Raw genomic sequence first — 12658 nt, forward strand, 5'->3', positions numbered from 1 at the left:
GGATATTGGCGGCTAAACCACCTGAACTTAACGGTTTGTAACACTTAACCACAAAAATCGAATTTTTGGCGGCTAAATTACCTAAACCCTAGTTCTGTTTTGCTCTGCACGCCTCCATCTAAAAATTACCTTTAAGTGCCACGATGGACTGTCCACGTGTACACACTTGTACACGTGGCAAATTTTTAATGGTCCATGTAATATTAATTTTAAAAAATAATTATAAATATTAAAAAATCAGAAAAAAAAAATTAAAAATATTTTTTTTTACTTTTTTTTTTCTTTTTCCTTTTCTTTTCTTTTTTTTTTTCTTCTTCATTTTTCTACAGAAAACCCAGCCCTAACTCCCAGCCATCTCTGACCCCCCCTAACCCGACCCTCCATCTCCGCCCAGCCCCAGATCAATTCAACTCTGGTCATCACGCGAGTCACCAACTCCGATCATCACAATATTTAATTTCTATTTTTTATTTTTTCAAAAGATTTCTCATCTTTTCGTTTGGATCCGAACAAGAGAAAATGAAATACTTTCCTCTATGTGGACCGAGATTTTAGGGATGATAAAGATGAGTTCCAAAGCATTTTGTTTTGATTAAAAAAAGGAAAAGAAAAAGAAGTGAGAGAATACGAAGAGAAGTAAATAGTTCTAATTAATTGCTAGTCACCAATTGTTTAAATCATTTTCAATCCTTCACAAATTTTTGTATTTTTGTCATTGGGCAGAACAACTGTATGCTGGGAATGGGAAGCGCGCAGCCAAATCGTCGGGAGAGTTTAAGGATAGCTTTGAAGAAAGCAGGAGATGAGGTCAAGGGAGCAGCTTTGGCTAGTGATGCTTTCTTCCCATTTGGTAATGACACATTCTTTTCATCAACGTGTTTAGATTGATTGGGAAGATTTAAGTAATGATTGATCTTAGTGCTAAACTTAAAACCAGATATAGTTATAGTAAGTAAATCATGATAGGACAAAAATGTAAGTTGCCACCCTTACTGAGAAAAATGATATTTGTTGTTGTTTTTTGGATCAGCTTGGAAAGATGTTGTGGAAGAAGCGTGTGAGAATGGAATTGGTGTTATTGCTGAGCCTGGGGGGAGCATCAGAGATGGGGATGCCATAGACTGCTGCAACAAGTATGGTGTATCGCTTGTCTTCACGCGAGTCACCAACTCCGATCATCAGACCTGGGGCTGGGCGGAGATGGAGGCTCGGGTTAGGGGGGGTCAGAGAGGACTGGGAGTTAGGGCTGGGTTTTCTGTAGAAAAACGAAGAAGAAAGAAGAAGAAAAAAAAGAAAAGAAAAAAGAAAAGAAAAGGAAAAAGAAAAAGAAAAAAAAAAGTAAAAAAAATATTTTTAATTTTTTTTCTTATTTTTAATTTTTTTAATATTTATAATTATTTTTTAAAATTAATATTACGTGGACCACTAAGAATTTGCCATGTGTACAAGTGTGTACACGTGGACAGTCCACTGTGGCACTTAATGGCGATTTTTAGACGGAGGTGTGCAGAGCAAAACGGAACCAGGGTTTAGGTAGTTTAGCCGCCAAAAATTCAGTTTTTGTGGTTAAGTGTTACAAACCGTAAAGTTCAGGTGGTTTAGCCGCCAATATCCCTTTCCATAATTACAAGAAGAAATTGAGCAAATCCAAGCTAATTGTCTTTATTCTTTGAAGGTACGAATTAATCCTACAAAAATTAGGATTGCTTCGTGACATGCAAGTTTGGAGATAACGTCGATCACTATTGGAATTGTCAACCCACATTTACTGGTTGGTGCATGCGAGTTGATCAAGCGATCGAGCTGGTCAGATGTCCACCAATGACTTTGCTTGGACATCCTGCTATATGTACGTCTAACTTGGATCTTCATATTTATTTTTACGGGCTACTAGGAGTAAAACTATCCGCCCAAGTTGAGGAATATAAGACACGTGCCATCCAGTCTGGTGCCACGTGATAGTGCAAAAATTAGGATAACATAAAATATATATTTTTTGATGTAGTGTTAAAAGAGATATATATTGGATTAAGTAGCTAAATTAAGTATGAAAACTCAAATATTTCTTTCTTAATTAATTTTTTTGATTGAAATTGAATAGTTTGATATTTCTATATATTATTCGCATTTCCGAACAAGTGACGCGTACATGTACGCTCAATGACCCCATGTCAATTTTAAGGCAGGGCCAAAATGGATAACGGTACGGCCACATAACAGATAGTACAAATTCGGTTAAGACTTGACTGAAGGAAAACCCGGACCGACAAACCTAAAGAGCTGATTCGACCAAATTACAATGTGTTCGATAAGACATAAACAGATGCCCCATGGGCACTCTGGACGGGTAGTCCAAAGGATGTCGTGGAAGTCAACCTCCTAGGGCTGATACAAAATCCCAAAAAATTAAGGGACAAGCTTGTGAAATAAGCACAACACAAAAGGTAACTACCTTTTGTCCAACGTCCCACTCCTCTGGTCAGTACAATACATGATTGGTTATGCATGGCCACCTGTCAACCTCAAGTAATAATATATTGTACGAATGAAGGTTACCTCTTAATTGGGCCAAACCTACCAGGCCAAAAAGTCAATATTATATGGGAATCTCAAAAAAATACCCCTTTTTTTTGTTATTTTTATATTTTTACTGTCATATTTTTCTTTTACATTACCGTGCCAAGTTTTCAAAAATACTGTTTTAAAGTTTCAAAATTATAAAAATATTTTGTTTTAGTAAAATTAAAAAAAAAAATAACTTTAAAACAACTAAGATAGCTAAAAAAACAACTCTAAAACAACTTAAGAAACAACATGAAACCAACTATAAAATAAAAAAAAAATACAAAACAAGAGAAAAATAACACAATATTAACCTAATTCCAATATGCCAAAAAATATCAACTCCTCAACATATTTTTGTATTATGAAATTTCTTATTTTTACTTAGCTTTGACAACATGATTTATCTTTTTGTATTACTACACTATTTTTTCATGAAATTTATTGTTACAACTTCATACTTTCAATTTTTTTTTTCGCTCTCTTCCATTTTAAGTTAGTGACAGTTAAAATAAAAATTTAATTTTTAGAAATTATAATATATAGTTACATTAATAATAGAAATCAGAAAATTTTATGATTTCAAGATGGGGTGTATAATATAATGGGTAATATATAATTAATATGTTAATATCTACTATTGAACATTGTGTCAATTAAAAAATAAAAAATAAAATTATCATTGCATTTAAAAAAATATGTCAAGAAAGTAAACTAAATATATGTCTCTACATATACAAAGCAATACACATATAACAAAAAAAATTGTCAAGAATAAAATAAAAATATACACCATAAAAAAATACACATTAGTAAAAGAAACAACTAAAAAATATATGTTCAACAAAAAAATTCTAAAAACTATTTAAAAATAACAAAACAAATGTAAATATATATAATGAAAAAATTATTTGGAATAAACTAAAAATATACACATGTACATAAACTAAACAAAACCTATATAATAAAAGAATACATAAAAATAATTATAAAATAACTATAGAACACATAAATAACAACATAAACATAACTATAAAATAACAAAAAGAGAGCTATAAATCAACAAAAAAAATAACAAGATATCAAGCTCGTTGAAATATGCTAATCATTCATAAAACACACCATAGAAAAATAAAAAAAAATAAATAAATAGAAAGATAATTGTTCAACAAAAAAAGCTAAAAGCTACCTAAAAACAACTAAAAACACATAAAAATAATAAAACAAATGTACATATATAGAACAAAAAAAAATTTTTGAGATAAACTAAAAATATACATCATAAAATGCACATAAATTTAACAATACTTATACAAAAAAATACATAAAAATAACAGAAAAATAACTATAGAACATATAAACAACAACATAAAAATTACTATAAAACGCTATAAAATAACTATAAAACAACAAAAAACAGCTATATAACAAGACATCAACCTTGTTAAAATATACAAATTCTTTATAAATTAACTCTGAATAACTACAAAACATCCAGAAAAATACTACTTTTATTAATCATGTAAACGAGAGAAAGATATAGAAGCATTACTCATAATTTTTTTGTAAGAGAGAGAAAGAGTGTTAAAAAAATGAGAATAATTGTGAAAGTAAAAGAAACATATATTAGTAAATGTTAAAAGAAAGTAATTCAATTTTTTTTAATAAAATGTGATTAATTAAAGAAAAATAGTATGAAATTATTTGAGTATGAATAGTAAAAAAATGTAAAAGATAGAAAAAGAAATATAATAAGTATTTGCATTATTCTTAAAAAATATAATAATAAAATAAAATTTTGTGAGAGAGTGAAAAAATGAGAAAGAAAAAGATATAAAAAAAATACACTTATTATATGTATTTATATATATGTAAAGATAAAAAAATATTAGAGAGAGAGAGAGAGAGAGAGAGAGAGAGAGAGAGAGAGAGAGAGAGAGAGAGAGAGAGAGAGAGAGAGAGAGAGAGAGAGAGAGAGAGAGAGAGAGAGAGTTGAAAAAAAAAAAGATGAAAAAGGGAGGAAAAAAAAAGTCACCCAATGCTACCACTACAAAATTCTCACTTTTAGCCACAACAAAACTTGTGACTACAAGTGAAAAAGTTATTACAAATGATATATAATAATCTTATGTTGTGACTAAAATGTCCATAGCTAAAGTTATTAGTTACAAAAGTCATAATTTGTTGTGACCAAATGTGTTTTTAGTTACAATACTTGTTGTGACTAAAATTAAATTAGTGACAATTTGTATATAGACACTATATATATTTTTTTCACAAATAACTTTTTGTTGTGACTATAAGGTTGTCACTAAAGATAAACTTTTTTTGTAGTGTACATAAGAAAAAGAAAAAAAAAAAAGTTAGCCTAGAAATAAAAGTCATTAAAAAAAGACAAACATATATAAGCACTACTATTAGAAAAATGATAGTTCGGTTCAGGTTTTAACTCAAATTATCCTTGATTTTTTAAAATACTCGCTATTTAAGTTATTTGAGGCGAAGACGTAGGTTTTGAAAATACTAAAGACGTAAGGAGAGCCTATGTCTTCAGTTCTTATTTAATAAACGAATATATAGGTGGAGTATAATTTTAAATTTCTGTGGCGGAAGACCCTACGTCTTCGGTTTTTATATAATAATCGAAGAGAAAAAGGGTCTGTCTCTTTCAGTTATTACATAATAACCGAAGAGGTAGGACCCTTTTCTCTTCGGTTATTATGTAATCACCGAAGACGTAAATTTTTTTTATTTGTTTAAATCTAAATATATATTAATTTTGTTAGTTTTAATTATATATTAATTCTTTTAAAACAATTATAAATTAATTATAATAATAAACATTTACTTTGAAATAAAGATCAATTTAATTATATAACAAAACTAAAAGTTCAAAATACATTTTAATTATATTATAACAAAGTTAGAGTATATTTTACAAAATATGTTAAGTCCTTAATATTAAGAAACGTACACAAAATAAGTTTTGCCTAAAATTTATAGTCTAAAACTAGTTAGTACAAATATCATATTAAATTCGATAACCACTAATATTGCTATGGTAGCAACATCGTCTCCACATTGTATTATTTCTTCTTATCACATTGTAAAATTAAATTTAAATTAGTTATATATTACTTAATTATAAGTTAGTATATTAGTTACATGTATATATAAATAAATTAATTATAACTTAATTACCTTTTCATTTATAAATTTATAAGAACGAATAAATGTAGAGCTTTCACAATGTCATTGATGTACCTTAATACATAAAAATGACATTCATATCCCAATGTTTATTTTGAACAGGTTGCAGGAGTTACTCCTGGAAACATTCCTAGTAACTCGTTGGAGCCTCAAAGCAGTTCATATGCCTTAATTAAACTCAATAATATATATAAGATTCAATAGTTGCTATAAATTTAATAAAAATTATAAGTTTAAAATAAAAATTGAGAAGTACCTTTTGGAGTATGTAGTGAATAGTCTTCCCGACGAAGGGTCCAAGTGAATGGTCTTCTTGGCACAGACGATCTCAAGCATCCAATGTCGTCTAATAAAAAATCAATAATAAAATATTAAGTGTTAATTTAAAAATAAGAATGAAACTATATTTTAAATAATCCTTATATAGTATTTGTACTTACTTGTAGTTCCAAAGTATAAAGAACACATGTAATTTATTATTCATTGTGTTCAACAATTCTGCCAATCTGACAATAACTTCATGGTCAACAACACTTTCTTTGTCCATGGCGTTGAAAAGCTCTAGTCAAATAACTTGAAATACTCCTGCATATATATTCGTTAATGTTGGGAATATTTTACCAGAATCTAGATTTACTAACAAATATATTGAATTAACATCCTAAATATGAATATCTCTAAAACAATGAAATTAAACACATAATAGTTTAGAAAACCTTACATTGGTTGCAGCAGAATATAATGACTCATTCCGCTCAAATCTCTAACCCTTGTTCCTTTTTGTCGCAAAGTATTATCAAGATCTGAGCCTTGATCTCTTTCTCTCCTTCAGGTTTGGTTACCACCGTCTTACTCACTATGATTGAGTACTTTTTTAATTGACTTGCTATGTGTGGGCATGGTACTCTATCACTAAGGGTGAAGGAGGCTTGGAAATAACTATAGATGGTGTCTCTCATCTACTAGTTGTTTGACATAGAAAACTATGTTTGATTTGGTTGAAGGCATCAAGTGGATGAGTGAGAGCATCATGTTCCTTTTATAGTGTTTCAACTAGGGCTTAGGGCTGAATTATATGGATTAAAAAAGAATAAAATATTAGGCAAAAATCACTTCTAAGGCCCGCCATAAAGGACCAATCTCTAATTACAATTTTGCCACTTTTTTCAACCACTTATTCTTCTTTCAATAATACCATATTTTCCAATTCAATCCTATAAATGCCAAAACTATTAATTTAATAATTATAATTAATTATCAAATAAATTTATCATTTATATAATTTATTAATTAGACCATACGAAGTCTCTTAATTAATAAATTGACGCCAAATCTCTTTTCTTCACAATTAAGCCATTGCTTAGTGAACATTCATAAATAAGAAATAGTCTAATTTTAGAATTATAATTGATTAATTAAAACCAATTAACTGAGTTTGAAGCAGTATTATCTCAACTAGTGAGGGGACTATGGGCCTATATAATCGAGCTTTTAATAATTAGATCTAGAATTTACCAAGTAAATTCTCTAACTTATTAATTTTGTCTTGCGCCACTATAGATTTGAAATTGAATAACACTCTCAATTATATAGAATGCTCTATATGTACCACGATATATATACGTTATGATTATTCATTGTTACAATCTTAATAGTCAAAGATCCTGTATAAATGATCTACATCGAAAAGGGACAAATTTACCGTTCTAGCCTTCAATGTATTTTATCTTTAAAACACTTAGCTACCTATAAATAATACTTCAGTAAACTAATATAATGACTAAAATGAGCCCTTAATCATTTATCTCAATTTAGCCAAGCTTGAAGGAAATCATCGTTTCACTTCTAAATACTTATAGAAGTTATAGATTCTATATCAATGATTAGCGCTCCCACTCAATTGAACTACCATGTTCCCAAGATGTAAATATCCGCCAGAACCATCAGTTAGCTTCCACGAACAACTTGAAGGACATAAATAATACAACTAAGTTGAAACTAATCATATCAGGCTTAAGATCCATAGACCTAAAATCAAGCATTGATATTGACTTAGAAAGATATGACGTGTTTGGATAATCTTAGTTTTGTACAACCATTGAACAGGGGCTATATATCAGCATCACTTAGAAAATTATCGAATTTTTCAGGATCATTAAGAAATTCCTCATGTGCTTTCATTAAGCAAGTCTAATGGATTATCATCGAAATCATTACCCTCGATATCATCTACCTCCCGCTTTCCTAATTGATATGGATCATCAGCTAAATGTTCGCCATGTCAATACCAAGTAGTATAACTTCTATTGAAACCTCGTAAATACACATGGTCCTTAATCATTGTAATATTTCTTTTAGATCCATTACAATAATCTACACACGAACAATGAATACGTTCGAGATTTTTAGAATTCTTTAAGGCAAACTCTAAAAACGTATCAAACCCTACTTGAATTCGCAATGTGTCTCTCTCCTCACGTATTCATGATTTATCCATAACAAATGTCCTAACTAAAAAAAATTCAGTATTTAGTAACTAATTATAACTAGTTACTAATTACACAATGTAACTAACTAACACTACTAAAAAATCCCAAATTCCCGTCGGTTTTACACTGTTGGCCTCTCTGGTATTTTTTGAGGTTGTGTTCGAGGACCAAGTAATTCTTCAGATACTTGTCCTTTTCCACTCACAGGTGGCTTCTTCTGCATTTGGTTATTGGGGCGTTGCGTCTATATGGAAGACAAAACAATTAAGTTAGAGTTTTTAACTAATCAATAAACATATTAAGTTAAGGGAATTAATTAAAACATACCAACTCTACTCCAACTGGCGTAATGTAGTCCTTTAGCCATGCTACATAAAGTCCTACAGCATGACCTACAGTGGTGTATCCATTTTGAACGACGGGACATGGAAGACGGGCATTTTCTACATAGACTTCATCGATGAAAACCCGACGATAATCCTTGTAGAGGAAATCAGAACCCTGGACTGAGAACTTGCCATTCTTCAAATATTGCTCCTTCACCATGAATCCCTTAGCAACTTTCAATGACAATCCACTAGGCTCCAACCGAACATGCAGCCAACATGGATATTTCTGTATTTCAAAATTCAAAAAAAAAAAGGAATCAATACAATTTGTAAATTGACAATACAAATTAAAAAGTAATATTGAGATTACCTTTTCTGAAATGCCATCGGTATGTGGCGGTGGAGCTGGTGGAGCGGTTACCTTCTCAGCATGCAGTGTACTCGGTTGGACGTTCCCAAAAATTTTAAACATGCAAAAAACAAAAAACAAACACACAAAATAATACAAAACTAACAAAACAATATTAAAACTATCCACCCATCCGACCGCAGTACATGTATATTCACAGAACCTACTTCACTACGGATGAATATCTAAGATATTCAAACTCCACTAAATTAAGAATTTAAAGTTTTAGTGATTATACCTTTCTCCGATAAAGTTAGCTACTTGTGTACTCTTCAATCAACACAAACCACTCGATACCTAAAAATTAAATTTAAAATATGCATCAATAATATTTGCTTTTTCATGGGCTATTAACTCTTTTAGCTATTATTGATCAGAGTTACTTACACTTTTTTTTTGTTGGACCTCTTTCATATACAGTAGAAGCAGAAAGAATCTTAGTTGATCGTGTTGCTCATCTTAATCCTTCTGATGGAGGTTCTGCTACAACACAATGTAATTTTGATTTATCTTTGTTGCCAATAAAAATTAATAATAATAATAATAATAATAAGTCATTCATCCATTAAAATTTCAAGAACTTTAGCCACAATTGAAACAAGCATTGATTTTGTATTCTACTAAACAACAGATCAAACATTTTGCCTCAACTCACATCACCTGTTCAAAATTGAAAAATAAAAAATAAAAATATTTTTAAAAAAAGAGTACAAATTCTGGGGGAAAACGTAGACAAGATATCATTATCTTTCTTGTATTAATGTGAAATAGTAATACAAGCAAAAATTGGTTAAGGAAATCCAGTGTGAAGCCGAGATATCATTATTCTGGAAATCAAATTTTCATAGCATTTAGTTTGTAACAACGCAAAAGGTTACAGGTATGTTTCACACGTCCAGTAAGTAGATTGTCTCCACAGGCAATGATATTAACAAAAAAAAATATAGTATCTAGAACTCTTGCAGGATTAATTAAGCTGTTGAAAATAAATGTTTGAAATTTAGCTGAAATCGTCTCATAAGAATTGTAGGAGAGAAATTATCGACTGAACATTTAGTTATCAATTGTAAATATTTGAGGGAAATCTTAGCTTTTTTTACATCGTTTTTCTCTTAAGCCACATTGTGCCACCAAAAAAATATATTGAAACTGGAGTTTGAGCTTCTGGGTGTATGATGTTATTAATTTTTGGGTTTACATTTTGTAATATTATTTCATGTCTTGCATAACATAATGGAATTCTTTTAATTTAAATTGTTCTTTTCTTTTTTCTTTTTCTTACTGGCCTGTAAAACATCTGAAATATGTAGATGAGAAATTTTCTTTCTGACTGAGACTTGCAAACTACAAAACTATATGGTTTGAGTTCTTTAAATTAGTTACTCTTTTTGTATATGCAGACTAAGAGAACCAAGAAGGCCGGAATTGTAGGGAAATATGGTCAGTGCTTTTTCTTAGTCATCTTTTGTTTCTTAAGCATATCCTGAAAATTTGATTTAGAACAAATGGTTTTGTTTAATAATGATGGAAGGTGGGATATTACAAATAGCTGAACTTACAAATTTGATTTAGAACAAACTATAATTTAGTTAATTTTACTTCATATAACAATGAAATATAGCAGTTAAATCAATGATCGGTCATCTCATTAGCATTTTTCAATAAATCACTTAATTCATATGGAAATTTTATCAATCATAATTAAACTTAGCATAAGAGATAGAAAGAACAATTGTAAAGACAAAATTATATAGTCTCAGTTATAGATTCTTCTAATTTCTCAGCTACGAACCAATGGATTAACAATAAGAAACAATTCCAAGTTTTCTTTTTTTGACAAAAATTACTCACATACAGATTTGATTCATTCTTCATCTTTATAATTCATATATAAAATGACTAAAAACAAAAACTAATTGAACAGGTCATTATTCTCAATGGTTCTCTGTTTTCTCGGCATCCAAACAACCTTGATTCAATTCAATAATCCAGAATTTTAAAACAACAAAAAATGATATTTATAAATAAATAAAACAGAGCATTATTCATTACCTGTCCACTCTTCCTTGACAACTGATCGAACCCATTTCGGGAGGTCCAAAATCTGTTCTTCATCCTCAACGCGATTAGGCCAAGTACTGGCCAGAGAAGGGTATTGTGAAGGTGCTCTTCCCGTAAGAACTTCAAAAAGCAAGACACCAAAGTTGTACATATCAGCTTTCTGAGATAGCCCAATAAAAAAATGATAAACAAAAATCTAGAAAGATAAAACTTACAAAAGGCAAGAGCTGAAGCATACCAGAGTATCAAGAGCTGAAGCAGAATCGATGATCGGATCTGAGGTTGAAGGAGGGGCTCTCGGCAGTGGAGGGGTGGCGGAGCTGCGTCGCCGGTGGTGTGATTTCCGTCACCGTTAGAGAGAGAGAGAGAGGGAGATAGATGAGTGAGATCGAGAGAGGGAGATTATCGAGAGAGGGAGATAGAGTGAGTGAGATCAAGAGAGGGAGATAGAGTGAGTGAGATCAAGAGAGGGAGATAGAGTGAGTGAGTGGGTGAGAGATGGAAATAAATGGAGGGAATAATAAGGCAAAATGGGGGGAAAGCAAAAATTATATAATTTTACTTTAACCTTATACCCGACGGTTTTGAACCGTCGGGCAAAGAATGAGCCACGTTTTAAAACTGTGGCGAATACTTTCCCCGACGGTTCTAAACCGTGGCGAATAGTGCATCAATTTTTTTTTAATTTTTTCTCTACATTTATTAACTGTCGCCTATTGTTTACGAGTGTTCAAAACTGTCGCCTATAGTACAATATAGGCGACGGTTTTAAACACTCAGATAATTTTTTTAGCGACGGGTCTCCAAAAAAAGCGTTTTTGGGACCGTCGCGAATTTGGCCTTTTGTAGTAGTGTAAGTTTCTCACAATTAATTCATATTAATTTACATATTACTAAAATTCTTGTTTTAGTTTGGTTCATGTTATTAAGTTGTATAAGTTGTAATTAAGTAACTAGGATAGTGTTTAGTTGATTGGAATGTTGGTAGAATTGCATTGACTTTTCCATTCATTTGTTTTGTTCGTCATTTATAATTGAAAATTTTATATAAATATGTTATGTCACTTAATTTCTTACAACTAGCGAGTAATTAACTAGTTATTTATGTTATGTACTTTTCCTTTAACATTTATGTTTTTTTAGTAAAATTTATTCTAATTCTACCAAAATTTCAGCAGCATAACGGTTGTAATTAGACGTTCCCAAAATTTTTAAAAGTGCCTAAAGTAACAAACAGAACAAATATAACAATACAGAACAAACAAATTAACATATACAATACAAAATTTCTCCACCCATCCGATCGCAGTACGTGTATTCACAGAACCTACTTCACTACGGATGAATATTTAAGATATTAAAACTACACTAACCATGCATTGATATTTAATTATAATAATAAAAAGTTAGTGAATGTATATACCTATTGCACGTTAAAATCCGATCAATACTGAAATATGTCGAACCTCCAATATTAGCTCACAACCTATAATATTATGCAATACACAACAAAATTAGAATTTTAATTATATAATTACTTACTAGTTATTAAAATATATAACAAGCTACTAGTTACTAAATTGTATAGTTAATTTTTT

At 30.3% G+C, this 12658-nt stretch overlaps 2 protein-coding genes across 2 annotated transcripts; one reads left to right on the plus strand and one right to left on the minus strand.

Annotated features, from left to right (window-relative positions):
- Window positions 1-708: 708 nt before the first annotated feature.
- On the plus strand, window positions 709-1284 carry LOC115723576 (uncharacterized; the record flags this gene model as incomplete). Its single annotated transcript, XM_061104766.1, has 2 exons — window positions 709-850; window positions 1031-1284. Coding segments are annotated over exons 1-2 (372 nt in total), but the record flags the coding sequence as incomplete, so codon positions are not given.
- A 7098-nt stretch (window positions 1285-8382) lies between these two features.
- Window positions 8383-9030, minus strand: LOC133031288 (uncharacterized). The gene is made up of 3 exons (XM_061104767.1): window positions 8961-9030; window positions 8589-8876; window positions 8383-8505 (listed from the first exon to the last, which is right to left on the minus strand). Exons 2-3 carry the CDS (start codon window positions 8805-8807, stop codon window positions 8383-8385), a joined length of 342 nt encoding a protein of 113 aa, XP_060960750.1. The 5' UTR covers window positions 8808-8876; window positions 8961-9030.
- Window positions 9031-12658: the final 3628 nt, after the last annotated feature.

Source organism: Cannabis sativa, chromosome 9 (assembly GCF_029168945.1).
Source record: "Cannabis sativa cultivar Pink pepper isolate KNU-18-1 chromosome 9, ASM2916894v1, whole genome shotgun sequence".
Lineage (NCBI taxonomy): Eukaryota > Viridiplantae > Streptophyta > Magnoliopsida > Rosales > Cannabaceae > Cannabis > Cannabis sativa.